General features: G+C 44.2%; 1 protein-coding gene across 2 annotated transcripts in view; it reads left to right on the top strand.

Annotated features, from left to right (window-relative positions):
* Window positions 1–14,360, top strand: part of Atg4c (autophagy related 4C cysteine peptidase) — a 68,118-nt gene that overhangs the window by 30,339 nt on the left and 23,419 nt on the right. For both annotated transcript variants that reach the window (XM_050136283.1, XM_050136282.1), the window contains exons 6-9: window positions 499–569; window positions 2,180–2,316; window positions 13,196–13,274; window positions 13,928–14,004. In XM_050136283.1, coding sequence (XP_049992240.1) covers window positions 499–569; window positions 2,180–2,316; window positions 13,196–13,274; window positions 13,928–14,004 — 364 coding nt within the window. The remainder of the gene's footprint in view (window positions 1–498; window positions 570–2,179; window positions 2,317–13,195; window positions 13,275–13,927; window positions 14,005–14,360) is intronic.

Below are 14,360 nucleotides of genomic sequence, written 5' to 3'. Positions count from 1 at the left end.
AGAAGAAGAAGAAGAAGAAGAAGAAGAAGAAGAAGAAGAAGAAGAAGAAGAAGAAGAAGAAGAAGAAGAAGAAGAAGAAGAAGAAGAAGAAGAACAACCGTGGACAGTTGTAGTTGGGGACCAGTGCAATATGTGTTCTTTGTACCGGATGTCTGACTGTGAAGCAAACCTTGAGTACATGTGACTCCCTGCTTAGAAAGCCTTGGGTAGCCAGGGAGCTGACGAAGAAGGAAGTCTTTATATGGCTGGGAGATACATTTCATAGCACAGGTTCTGAAGGAGTGGTTTGTAACTTCATTTAGAGTGTCCAGTGTGGTGTTCGCCTTGGAAAACGCAGCCGATTTCTGGCCCCATTCAGATGGTAGCTTTGACAGCAGACATACAGGTCACATAGGAAGGGCTGGGAAGCAATGGATTGTTTTTCTTTTTAAAACTAAATCTTTAGGTGCCATTAGGAAATTTTGGCTAGAATTTTAAGGATGTTTATCATTTTCCTAGAAAAGCAGTAGAAGAAGCAAGACACCCCGACTTACAAGGACTAACTATTTATGTCGCGCAGGATTGCACAGGTATGGAGTGTGTGGAATTCTAGCTGTGTGTTGTGTTGGCTCACACCCTTCGTGTGTGTATTGCTCATCTCTTCCTGGTTTATATTGTATGGTTTTTTGTTTGTTTGTTTTTGAGACAGGGTTTCTCTGTAGCTTTGGAGCCTGTCCTGGAGACCAGGCTGGCCTCGAACTCACAGAGATCCACCTGCCTCTGCCTCCCGAGTGCTGGGATTAAAGGCGTGCGCCACCACCACTCAGCCTGTTTATATTGTGAGTGGTTATGAAGATAGCAATCATGGCTAGTTCATTTTTTGTTCCTCTATGGCACCCTTCATGGAACAGGGATTTAGTTAGTTTTTCTGAGTAAGTGCCATGAGTTACTTATTGAAATATATTTGCCAAGGAAATTTGAGCATTTAAAATGATTCTTTTGTTATCTTTTTTCCCCACCGAGACAGGCTTTTACTGTGTGTAGCCTGAGCTGGTCTTGAATTTATAATGCTACTCCAGCCTACTCCGTCACCCCTACGGCCAGTGCCGCGGGTGCGTCAACACACCTGATCTAACAAACATTTCTTTTTAGTTAGCCAGGTTAAGCCAGCTATGATGACTCATGCTGATAATTTTGGCCCAGGGAGGCCAGGGCAGGAGGGTTATACATCTGAGAAGAGAAAATTCTGAGTTTCCTTTAGAAGTGTGTTAGAGTGTGCCAATAAGTCATCTCTCACGGGGGTCTTCCGTTGATGGCCTGTATCTGTAGTCGCCCTGAAACTCTGTTGGAAATAGAAATAGAGGCTTCAGCTTCCTGAAATAAAATAATCCACCCATGTGATAAATTAAGTTTTACCAGAAAAGCTATTAAGAGGGTAAAATTAATGTTTTAGAAAAGTAAGGAATATGTATGTCAGTTTTAACGTAAAGATACCTACAAACCTGGCAAGCTAGCAAGGGCCCATAGTGGAAAGAGTGTTTTGTATGTGGTGTTTTATACTTCTTAAAACATTTATTTATTCCATGTGTGAGCTGTGAGCATGTGGAAGTCAGAAAGACAACTTGCAGGAATTGCTTCTCACTTCCCATCATGTGGGATCTGGGGGTGGAGCTCTGGCTGCCAGGCTTAGGGGCAAAGCACCTTCCTTTTATTAATTTTAATTTTAATATTTATTTATTTATTTATTTGGTTTTTCGAGACAGGGTTTCTCTGTAGCTTTGGAGCCTGTCCTGGAACTAGTTAGACCAGGCTGGCCTTGAACTCACAGATATCCGCCTGCCTCTGTCTCCTGAGTGCTGGGATTAAAGGCCACCACCGTCCAGCTCAAAGTGCCTTCTTACTTAGCCATCCCACTGGCCTGTATTTGGCATCTAATCAAGTCAAACACTTTCTGACTTATGCTTTTCCTTTTTATTGTTAGTCTTCCTAATAGAGCGTATGGTCAGGGAGATCAATACTTGTGTTTTGTTACTGTTGAATTTCTAGGGGCCATGTACTTGGCATTTGGAGCTTGTTGGTCCTTTGGTAGTGATACCAGACACCAGATAACCAACCAGTGGAGGAGGGGGGGCCAGAGTAAGAGTGTTGGCAGCTGCTTTTATAATGTGTAATACATACATGTTCATTATGTTTCTCCCAGTTTACAATTCTGATGTGATTGATAAGCAGACCGACTCTGTGACCTCTGGGGACGCCAGGGACAAGGCTGTTATTATCTTAGTTCCTGTTAGACTTGGTGGAGAAAGAACCAACACTGACTATCTGGAGTTTGTGAAGGTAAGAAGTGCTTTTGTTTTCAAGACAGCAGTAGTACCTAACATAAAAACTCTCCTCCACGAGTAAGTCATGACGATCCTACACTTATACATTGTGAAGTTTGGCACCAGGGGTTGTCAATTTCAGCCTTGGGGCAGCACACGAATCTGAAGAACGGCATCTTTCTATGACAGAGTGAGCACCCCGTGAGTCTTGGTGCGGTGTGCAAGTGAGGTTTGTGGTGTGGCTGCTCCTCCAGTATCCTTTTCTTATTCAAAGATATTTGCTTAGTTATTCATGAAGCTAACATGTCAAATTAACTATTAACACAAACTTTAAAATGACTACTGTATTTCATCGTTTGTTTTCGTAGCACCATGATGCCCGTGAGGAATTGCTTAAGTAGACGGAAGTAACTTCCCTTTCTTATTAACCAGTTAAAAGGTCTGTTTGATTCCTCAGCACATAGTTATGTTTCTTGAACCAAAAGAAACTGTCTGGTTAGATGCATTGTCTTGTTTTAGGCACTAAGACATTTAGTTTTGAAGTAGCTGGTTAAGTCTGTAGCTTTAACAATACTTTCAGCTTTGGTAAAGCAACCTTCTTTCTTGCTGTGATGAAATACTTGGCAGAATGAACTTTGGGGAGGTGAAGTTTGTTTTGACTCACAGTACAGAGGCGTTCAGTCCTTAGCCTGCAGGGGACATGTAGCCCAGGATAGCTATGAATGCTAATCTTCACAAAACTGTGAGCTTACTTAAGACATTACATGATTTTTCTTTGTGTGTGTGTGTGTGTGTGTGTGTGTGTGTGTGTGTGTGGCCTTTTCTTTCTGCTTTGGTAACTATATTGCATGGTCTATAGTGTGCACTTTGGTGGTGATAATGCTGTGTTCCAGTGTAATGCAGAACAGGTATGTATATGTTCTTCTACTTGTATGCACATGTGTCTTCCAGTGTGTTGTCTTCCAAGTACAGAGAGTCCAATTATAGCGCCAGACCTTACATGTGCTCATGGTGGCTCGAAGAGTGAAACACAGCAGTCACCCATAATGCGTTAACCACCATCACAGATGGTGGGCGTTTAATGCTGTTCTGAAGATAGAATAGTAGTCTTACTTGATTATTAGGGTTGCATCCACACCTCGGCTGTGTTTCCTGTGTTGCCTACCGTGCTTTGCAATTGGCTTCCCATTGTACTACATTAGCAGCTGGGATCCAGAAGGACCCCACCCCGCTTTCCACTTTCCTATCCATTAATTCTCACAGTGAAAGTAAATGCCGTCTCTTATGCGTTACTGTGTTTTAATCCTAGCATGGGTCTTATGAAGGGTCTCAAAGGAAAGCAGAACTGGGCCTAGGAGACGACTTAACTGGTAAAGTCCCGTGAGGATCTGCCCACAGCAGGTGGGCATGGTAGCATGTTCCGAATCCCGGTGCTGGGGATGTGGAGGCAGGAGGATAAGGTCTGTAGGGCTTGCTGGCCAGCCGGGCCAGCCAGTGAGTAGAAGGTCTAGCTAGAGACCCTGTCTCAAGAAATAGGGTGGAGAGCGACTGAGGAAGATACTGTCATTTGCTGGCTTCCACGTGCATGCACACACACTCACACACTCATGCACTTCTGGAGTGAGGGAGGAGAAGAGAAGCCCCAGAGAAGAAAAATTATGGCTGGTGGAAGATGGGTTCAATGCAAAACGGCCAGATGGCTAGTTTTCTGTTGAGGTAAATAGAAAGGCGGTCTGCCTAGCTTGTAAGGAATCGGTGTACGTTTCCAAAGACTGTAATTTAAAAAGTCATTATATGTAATACATGCTGTCAGATCCGATGTGTATCGGCATTGTGTCGGAAGGACAAAATAGTGGAGCTGAACAAAAGACTGGTCTCAACAAAATTGTTTCTGAAAGTTACGATTTGGACAGATGCTATTGTAAAAGCTAGTTTTGTGGCAGCATATTTAATAGCAAAAAATCAAAACCATTTACTGGTGGCTAGTTTATTAGGTGAGGCATGTAGAGTGTGGCAGGTATAACATTTTATGCTTTGAGAAAAGGGGTATTTCTAAAGTCAGTTTGTCTCGCCTGACTATAACCACATAAAGTGGAAAAATTGGTAAAATCCTCTGAAAGAAGGTTGAAGAGAAGAGCCCCTAGTTTTAAGTTTCTTACATTGGTACTAGGCAACAGCTCAGCTGCAGGTACATCCTAGCTTGCTGCTTTTAGTGATGTTGGTGATGAATTAAAGTCACTGAAGACATGGCTTCTTTTTTTTTTAATTTTTTAAATTTATTTATTTATTAAAGATTCTGTCTCTTCCCCGCCGCCGCCTCTCATTTCCCTCCCCTCCCCCAATCAAGTCCCCCTCTCTTGTCAGCCCAAAGAGCAATCAGGGTTCCCTGCCCTGTGGGAAGTCCAAGGACCACCCACCTCCAGCCAGGTCTAGTAAGGTGAGCATCCAAACTGCCTAGGCTCCCACGAAACCAATAGGTACAGTAGGATCAAAAACCCATTGCCGACATGGCTTCTTTAGTGCCCTTAAAAGGCACAACTAAATCAAGAGGTTTCTATAAAGCAGTAAAAAACAAAGCCGTTTCTTTGTCACTGTATTTATGGCCTTTATCAGAGGTACTCATAATGGTAGGTAGAAGAGAGGGGTTTGTACAATTCACAGAGGATGACGTCGCCACTGCCCAGAATTTGTGCTGAATGAAGTATCACACAATGCATCAAGAAAATATGTGTGTACATTATTAAGATTGAATAACGTCATGAAAATCTTCATTAGGACTGAATTTCACTAAGGATCAAGAAGTTTAATCCTCACCAGTTGCACGAATCCCTTTAAAAATGATGATGTTAACTGTGGCTACATCAGTAACCTTTTTGGAAGTAAGAGGCTAAGTCAAGGTCAGACGTGGGGAAGATTTTATGATTTACAACATGTATCAACTCCTTTCTGATATCAAAACCAAAATTTGTATCGAAAGTTGACAGTGAAAACTGGCTTACAGATGTAGCATTATTCTTTTTTTAGTGGATTTAACCAATCCTTTAAATCATTAAAATGTGTCTTCAAGGTTGAAACCAGTTTATCAACACAGTGTTTCACATCATCTCATTTTAAGTGCAACTAAAATTGTTGTAGTTCACTGGGCAGGGTGGCACACACCTTTAATCCCAGCACTCAGGAGGCAGAGGCAGGTGGATCTCCATGAGTTCGAGGCCAGCCTGGTCTACAAAGCAAGTTCCAGGAAGCCCATGTTGGAAGAAGGGCACTTAGCCCCGAAATAATCACACAATAACTGTATTATTTAAATCACTGCTTGGCCCATTAGCTCTAGCTTCTTATTGACTAACTCTTACATCTTAATTTAACCCATTTCTATTAATCTGTATATTGCCACGTGGCTGTGGCTTACAGGCAAGATTGCAACTGGCGTCTGTCTCCAGCGTCTCCATGGCTTCTCTCTGACTCCACCTTCTGTCTCCCAGCATTCAGCTTAGTTTTTTCTGCCTACCTCTACTCCCTGCACAGGCCAAAGACAGTTTCTTTATTAACCAATGGTATTCACAGCATACAGAGGGGAATCCCACATTAAGCCCAAGCCACAGAGAAACCTTGCCTTGAAAAAATAAAAAACAACAACCATAATAAAAAAAATGTGGCCGTTCAAGTTCAGGCTCTTTAAACACCGTCAGACATTTCAGCACACCAGCTACACCACAACCCGGGAGAGACCCAACAGTATGTGACATAAGAACTTGAAAACACTTTCAAGAATTTTTGGGAAAATAATGTTCGTGTTTCCAATTTCGGTTGCCATAAATATGTTACCTGCCTATTTCCAGATGGGACAACTGGCGCTGCACCCTGGCATTCACCTTAAAGAGGTCGATGCCCCTCAATGAGTCCTGCAGAGGACTCTGTCTTCCGGAGACAAACATTGCCGGCTTCCCTTCGCACCTTATCCTTGCTGTCGCTTTTTGCATCGCTTGCACATTTGTGAGCAGCCGGAGTCAGGCTAGGACCGAAACCTCCAGCGAGCCACAGAGAAGCGCCATTACTTCCATCCACCAGCTACTGACACATTAGTTTCATAAACACAACGCCAAGGACCCTGCAAGTTTTATGTTGCCACCTTTTCTTTCTATATATAAATGTATTTTAGAAAATCCATGAAGTTGTATTGCTTTGGTATGTTCATTTTCTTGACCCACGACTGTACACTTAGCAGCTGCTCAGTGATTCTTAGAGACCATCCGAGTGGAGTGCTACACACTCGGGGTTGTAGCGTGAGGACCTGTGTGCACCTGCGGGCAGATGGCGTGAAAGTCACACGCAGACCTTCTTTTGCTCACCAGCTATTGTTAGTGTTTGTGTAGTGAATGCATGAGTGGTGACTGCTCTTCACCTGTGTGGTCCTGAGAAGTCAACAGGTTGGGTGCCCCTGGTTGGGAGGCTAAGGCAAGGAAGGCACAGTGTTGCGATTGGCTGCTGGCCCATTGTGGTAGGGGCATGAGGAGGCCTTTTTGCATCTTGGAGGATCAGGAAACAGACTGTTCAAAATGGAAATGAGGCCAGGATGTAACCCTCAGAGGCCTGTGGCTAGGTTCCCCACTTCTGGCAGCCACTCCCCCTCCCCAAAGCTTCCAGTGCTTTCCCTAACAAACTGGCTGAGAACCAAGCATTTAAACATTTGAGCCTGTGAGGACAGTTCACATTCAAACGATACTGGCTCCTTGAGCCAAAACCTTTTCTTGGTGGAAGAAGCTGCCAGGGCTTTCCAGGTGTGTTTCATCTGGCAGAGGGCTCTGCTGTTGGTAGTGCTGATGGCACGTGGCACTGCCCGATGCCCTGGAGTCTGAACGGGTGAAACACCAGTAGTTGAGCTCTTTTTTACTGTGATCTCCTCGGTACCCGGCACGTGGGAGTCCCGTGACCAGTATTTGCTAACTCATTTGTGTTGTCCTTCCCGATGTAATCCATCTCCTTTGCCCTCATGACAGGCAGGCACTTTGTCTTTGTAAACCGGAAAGGGCCCAGGGAAATCAAGTGGTATGTTCAAGTTCAAATATTGAACTGGAGAGAAGACCGTCATTTTGTTGCTGTAAAATCCCCCAATAAAGAGTTTCGAACCATAGCGTTTCCTTGAATGTCTGCTAGTTGGGCTTACATTGTAGTCCCCTAAAATGAGAGCCCTTTTGAGGGTTGAAACATTATCAGATAAAAATACCTGAAGTAGTTGTGTGAGAATTTTATGACAGGTGTTATACAGCCAGAGGGGGGCTGGTAAAGGTCTCCCCACCTGAAAGTGAAGGGTCAGTGTGTCCGAAAGCCCCCGAGAAAGGCCGCTACTGGACTCCCCTCCTTCTCTCTCCATCTTCTCCACTCCTCTTTTTGTATATGTGGTTAGCAGTTCTGCCTCTCCCCAAAACCAAAGTACAGTCTAGTCTAACATGCAACATATAGCTATGTGTTTTCAATGTATTGATCCAGGTCTTCCCACAGTGTCTTAGAGGTAGCACTGACCCAGAGTCTTAGCACATCCCTGAGACAGACGTTTGCTGTGTACCTTATTGTTCCTCACCACAGGAAACTCACTCAGTTTTATTTCTGTAAGGAGCTGAAATGAGGAGAACTCAAAGTTCTTCCTTCCACGAGATGCATCAGGACTTCACTTTTCAGTGGATTAGCTTCAGTTTTATCGATTGCTTTGTGGATACAACTTGGTAAATCCTCACTCTAGCAAACGCGGAGAAGCACTCTGAGGAACTGAGAGGTGTTTTAAGTTTCTGAAGATGCAGTTCCTTTCTCACACGTGGTGGCGTTCCGGCCCCCAGGCCTAGGTGTGTATTATGGGGTCTAGTCTGAAGCAGAGGAAATACAGATGCCCGAACTGAGTCTCCTTTCCGTGGCCACACTCTTGGGGTATACATAGGTCTCTTTCTTTTCTCAGCTGGGGTAGACTTGGGACTTTCACTTCCTCATTTGTCCACAGGACATACACATTTCATTCCGCTGACTGGGTTGCCTTGTGAAGCTGAGTTTTTATTTAAAGAGAACGGAACAGAAACCTTACTGTTAAGAAACCCTATTACTGTTAAATGCTTGTTTTTCATAGGGTAGACATTATCTGTATTTGTTAGTTGGTTCAAGGCAGCTAAGGTTAGCAAAGAGTTTAATGTTTGTTTTATTTGTTCTTTATCAGTTGCTGCTTTTCTTAATAAACCACCTCTGATATTTTTTCAAGATTGTAATTATTTAAGGCTCTCTTTTTTAAAGATTTAATTATTTCTATTTTTATCCGTATGGATATTTTGCTGGTGTGTATGTGTGTGCACTGTGTGTGTGTGTGGTGCCCAAGGAGGGTGGTAGAACCCATGGAACTGAAGTTAAAGAGAGTTGTGAGCCACCACACGGGTGCTGGAAACTGAACCTGGATCCTCTGCAAGAGAAGCAAATGCCCTTAACCACTGAGCCCTCTCTCCAGCCTTTAACCGCTGAGCCCTCTCTCCAGCCCTTAACCGCTGAGCCCTCTCTCCAGCCCTTAACCGCTGAGCCCTCTCTCCAGCCCCACGAGCTTGTTCTTCGGAGGCTGGTTTAGTCTGCATTGTGCTCCTGTAGTGAAACACTTGAGATTGGATGATTGATAGAGAACAGAGATCCGTTCTCTTATATTCTGGATACCTCATCCAGGGTCAGGGACCGGCTGCTGCTGAAGGGTCTCCTGCATGTTGAAATAGGAGCGGCAGGGCTGCGTCCCCAACACCCCGGCCGCTTGGCTAGCTCATGCCCGAAATAACAACACACAAACTGTATTCATTTAAAGAACTGCTTGGCCCATGAACTCTAACCCTTACAGGCTAATTCTCGCACCTGGACTAGCCCATTTCTAATGATGTTTGTAAGCACCCCAAGGTGAGCTTACCGGGAAGATTCTAGCCTACATCCATCTTCATCGCGTGTGCCTCAGAGAGCAGAGCTATCGCGTCTACCCGGGAGAGCTGAGCATGGCGTCTGTGCTCCCGAGCTGTCAGCTCTCTCCCCGGAAGCAGAGCAGAGTCTGACCTCACTTCCTCTTCCGCCCAGAATTCTATTCTGTTTACTCCTCCCATCTATGTTCCAAGCTGAGGCCAAGCAGTTGGTTTATTATAACTTAACCAATGAAATCAACAGATTGATATATGACACTCCCACATCACCTGCAGAAAAGCAGGACAGAGGTATCCATTCCCTCAAGCCCATTTTAGAGGACTATTAATCCATTCAGAAGGGTGGAGCCATCAGGATCCAAGTGTTCCCCAAAGATCTTAACTTTTACTGTTGTTTTGCTGTGGATTAAGTTTCTAGCATGTGCATTTTAGAGGAAATGAACACATTCGAATTGTAACAAACGGGTTATTTATAACACAAAGAACTTAGAACAATTCAAATGTTCCTGAGGGTTTATGAGCATAGAACACAACCATTAGTTATCAAAGTGATATGTGTATTTACCAATATAAAAAGATGTTCCTGGCAAAATGAGTGTCAAAAAGATAAAGTAGCATGGGGCTGGCAAGATGGCTCAGTGGCTAAGAACACTTGCAGGGGACCCAGGTTCAGTTCCCAGCACCCACATTAGGTACTCACACTCTCTGTAACTTTAGCCCCATGGGATTCATTGCCCTCTGGCTTTTATAGGTACCTACATCCATATAGTATCTACAAACTTACACACACACATTTTTTAAAAAAAAATCCAAAAGAAATAGTAGTATATATAGTGTTTAGCCACATATAAAATTGTGCTAGTAAATTTGTATATGTAATGTTGTCAGATGTCAAGAAGATATTCCCCCAGATTTTAATAATAACGAGCTCTAAGCTAGCTGTGGTGGTACACACCTGCAATACTAGCCTGTGGAGGTCAGTTCAGGCTCGTTCTCAGCTTCTCAGCTACTTAGTGAGCTGAGGCTGTCCCGGACAGTATGAGACACTGTCTCAAAATGAAAAAAAAAAACATTAGAAATGATCTTTGGGTATTCTTTGTGTGTGTGTGTGTTTGTGTACATTTGTTTTTCCTTTTTCCTTCCTTCCTTCCTTCCTTTTTTTTTTTTTTTTTTACAGTGACCACATTATTTTTAAGGACACAAATTATGCTAGAAAACGTATTCTCTGATTTGGTTAACCTGCTAAAAGAACAGTGTCCATGCACAAATGTGTTGGTTACCTGCCTCAGTGCAGTCAGGGATGTGGGGAGAGATGAACGCTTGTTCTCGACTTACGTTCTTTCCTTTATTCAATCGGGGCTCCCAGCCCATAGAATGGTACTGCCCGTATTCAGGATTGTCTTCCCATGCCAGTTAAGCCTCTCTGGAGATGTCCTCACAGATATGCCCAGAACTGTGTCTCCTAGGTGGTTTAAGTTCTGTCAGGTTGACAGTTGTCTGAGGATTGTTGTAGCTGTGATGAAACGCAGTTTGGGGAGGAAAGGGTTTATTTGGCTTATATGTCCTGGGTCACAGTCTGTTGAGAAAAGCTTGACCAAAAAACAAACAAACAAACAAAAAAACCAAAATGACAAACAAATCCCAACCAGGAAAACAGTTGGGATTAGCTATTCCAACAGGTGCTCCTTAGTCTACAGTCTCAATGCTCTGGCGAAACCTTTGCAAGTTATTGTTGCTTCAAAATACACTTTAATTTTTTCCCCTGGTCTTCAGGATTTATTTTCTCTATGAGATACATTCTGCACTAAAAGCATTATCATTAGTGCTTTGAATATCAAGACTCATGTATACATATAGGGGCCTGTAAATCTGCAGTTGCTTTGTGGAAGCTAATCCACTTTGTGTATACACACATTCTGAAGTGTTTGAGATTGTGAGAGATGGATATCTCTACCACATACCGTGACTGTTGGCAGCAGAGTGTACCCCTGGCATCTTCCCAGGACCCGGTAGGCAGGTTGTTCCCAACTTGCAGACAAAAGTTTATAGCAATGAGAAATACCACCAAAGCGCCCACACTCAGAACACCAGGGAGATGTGCCAGGACACAGGCACCTCCAACCCCCTAGCCTCCTTGATTCTCTGCTTTTATTTACTTTTTTGACCTTCATGAGGACAGGCTGCCCAGGGAGCCTTTCCTTCCCCAGACCTCTGTAATAGCCCCACCACACACAGGAACGACGGGCACAGCTCTGTCTTGTTCTTGCAGTATTGTCCCGTGTCTGCTCGCTGACCAGTATCCACAGTTTATCCAGGATGACAGTTGGGCAGCAGTGCTGGCTCCTCTTTAAGTGGTAATGCCTCATCCCAGCTCTCCCAAAGTCCCCGGGATGGTGCTTGTGGAAGCTGGCCCCGTGGGGATACATACCTCCAAGCATGGCCCTGGCCTCCTGACTGCTTGCTGCTTCCCAATGAGGCAGTGGCTGAGTGGCCCCTGAGTTTCCAGGTCTTCCTCACTCTGGATGGCATGGTATGACCCCAAGCCTAAATACCTGTCAGGCATTATAGCTTTAGCAACATTGTGTACTTTCTTGGGGACATGTGCAGTAGACACCGGCAGACCAAAGAAACCATTCCATTTGACCTGCGGTTGGTGAAGGGAAGAGACTACTTGGGTTCCTTACAGGAGCACTGTGAGTTGGGCAGCTTAGTCATGGCAGATCCTTACCCTCATGTGCACGGCGACTTATAAGTCTGTGCCACCAGAGTCCACTTCTAGCCAGCTTTCCACCTGTGCACTCACAGCTAGGACATGGGTCCGGAGGGGACAGGAAGGAAAAACGGCTGGAATCTCCAGTTAGAGTCTGCTGCCCTTCCCTCTGCCTTCTGCTAGGGAGTGCGAAGAGGAGCTTGTGAGGGTGGCATTCGAGTGATCGCAGCTGGTCTACAAGGCTGTGTCACTCTCAGAAGAAAGAGCCTCACAACTAGGGACTGTCTGTTGTTCACCCTCATGGTTGGCCAATGGGAAGCTGCGGGTCACTCCCTGCTACTGCTTCACCTCAGAAGACAATACTGCGTTTTTATATTATTAGCTCAGGAAAGATCAAAATCTAAGATCCAAATTGTGGTGTTTTTTTTTTTTGTTTGTTGTTGTTGTTGTTTGTGACTAAAGTTTTGCACTGTAGCCCAGGCTAGCTTTGAACTGGCAATCCTGCCTCGGCCTCTTGACTACTAGGATTGTGTACATCTGCTGCTGCATTCACCTCCAGGTGTGGTTTTCGATGAACGTGAACAGCTTTCGCATTGTAGTAAACAGTCGTGAGCTGTACACTGTGAACATGGGGGCTGAGACCCTTTAATAAAGTTCCACATGTGGTGACCCCCAACCATAAAATTATTTTCGTTGCTACTTCATAACTGCAATTTTGCTAGAGCTATGAAACGTAATGTAAATATCTGATATGCAGGATGGTCCTTATTTATTTATTTACTAATTATTTATTTATTATTTATTAATTAAAAATTTCCACCTCCTCCCCTCCTCCCATTTCCCTCCCCCCCCCCCCAGGATGGTCTTAGATGAAGGTGGAAGAGTCGTTTGATTCCCAAGGGGTCTCAGCCCACAAGTTGGGAACCACAGGTCTAGATTGAAGCGAATGCTCTCCCTAAGAGAAGAACTAGTAGCTCACTTTGGCAGGACATTTTTGCTTTGTGATGTTATTTATTTTCCCTGTGGCACACGGTAGCCTGTCTGTATTGTTGAGCAACATGCTCTGAATTAATGCTGAGTGGTTTAAAGGAAAGGGGAGCCAGTTTTGGAAGACAAGGACTCCAGGACACAGAGCAAATGTAAAAAAGTAGTAACTGTTCGTGAGAAGTTGGGGTGCTTCTAACATGGGCAGTACAGACTCGGCTGCTTCCGACCGTCAACGCTTCCCACCTGACCTACATCTCTTCATTTTCCCCTGACAGGGTGTTTTAAGCCTTGAATACTGTGTAGGTATTATTGGCGGCAAACCCAAACAGTCGTATTACTTTGCTGGATTTCAAGGTTAGTGGCTAAGTATGATGTTTCTTTATTGTTTTCTTCTAAGAGTGGAAAGTTAATACGAGATCGTTTGGAAACGTGATGGTTAACAGAGCCCAGTGGGGACCTCCTATGGCTGTCAGTCCTTCCTCAGCTGCTGCCTTGTCGTTTGATCCACGCCATAATTGGATTCCTAAGATGTGTGGTTAATTTCTGGTACTGCATAAACAAAGCCTAATTTATTGGTCTCCCCGAATTCCAGAAGACACCGTTGCCACGTTCTAGCGGTTGCTATTTACATATTTACTTTTTGCCGTTTCTTTAGTGGTGCTCGCTGGTGATGAAATGACAAGCAATATGTTCTTGCTGTCAGAACAAAGACGGCAATGCATTTTTCATATGCAAACTGTAGAATATAATTGTGTGTTTGTGAAAGTAATTTTATCACCAAAAATTAAATGACAGTCTCATCGCTTTATAAAATTCTGCTTATACAAGCATATTTGATTATGCAAAGTTAATCTATGCTGCGCAGCCCGCGTTTCTGTCAGAGAGTGGCAGGCTGGCAGGCTGTTAGACCTCGACTTTTTTCAGCTGCTCTACATAGAAATTGGATTGTAAGCAGTGTCATAATAAGGTGTTTTGTGAATTACTTGTCTTCTGTTTTGTCCTTGTAGATGACAGTTTGATTTACATGGACCCTCATTACTGCCAGCCTTTTGTAGATGTCAGCATAAAGGATTTCCCTCTCGAGGTACTGTACATGGAGAGTCGGTATTGTTTCCTTCCTGTGTGAAGCGGGCTCATCTCTAGGGGTGTGTAAGGCGGCCGAGCTTTTCTAGAATCACAGTCACATTGCTGGCTTATAAAACCCATCAGCTTCGGTCAACAGCTCAGTGCTTGGCAGCTGAATTTTAATGTGTGGTTTGCCGTCTTCACTTATGTCTGTCTCCGACTTGTTAGATGCCTTGATTGTACTGAAATGAACGCCCGGGTCTCTGAGTAGTTTTTGTAGCCAGATAACTAAGTAGTGGATAAGCAGAAGAATTCATAGTGTTAGGTCTGTCCTGGAGTGGGGGGCAAAAGGACGGTTTCCCGGAGGAAAGCCCA

Source organism: Alexandromys fortis, unplaced genomic scaffold, assembly GCF_014885135.2.
Source record: "Alexandromys fortis isolate MF-2015 unplaced genomic scaffold, M_Fortis_MF-2015_v1.1 scaffold_13, whole genome shotgun sequence".
NCBI classification, from domain to species: Eukaryota; Metazoa; Chordata; class Mammalia; order Rodentia; family Cricetidae; genus Alexandromys; species Alexandromys fortis.
This window is presented reverse-complemented; position numbering and strand designations above follow the sequence as displayed.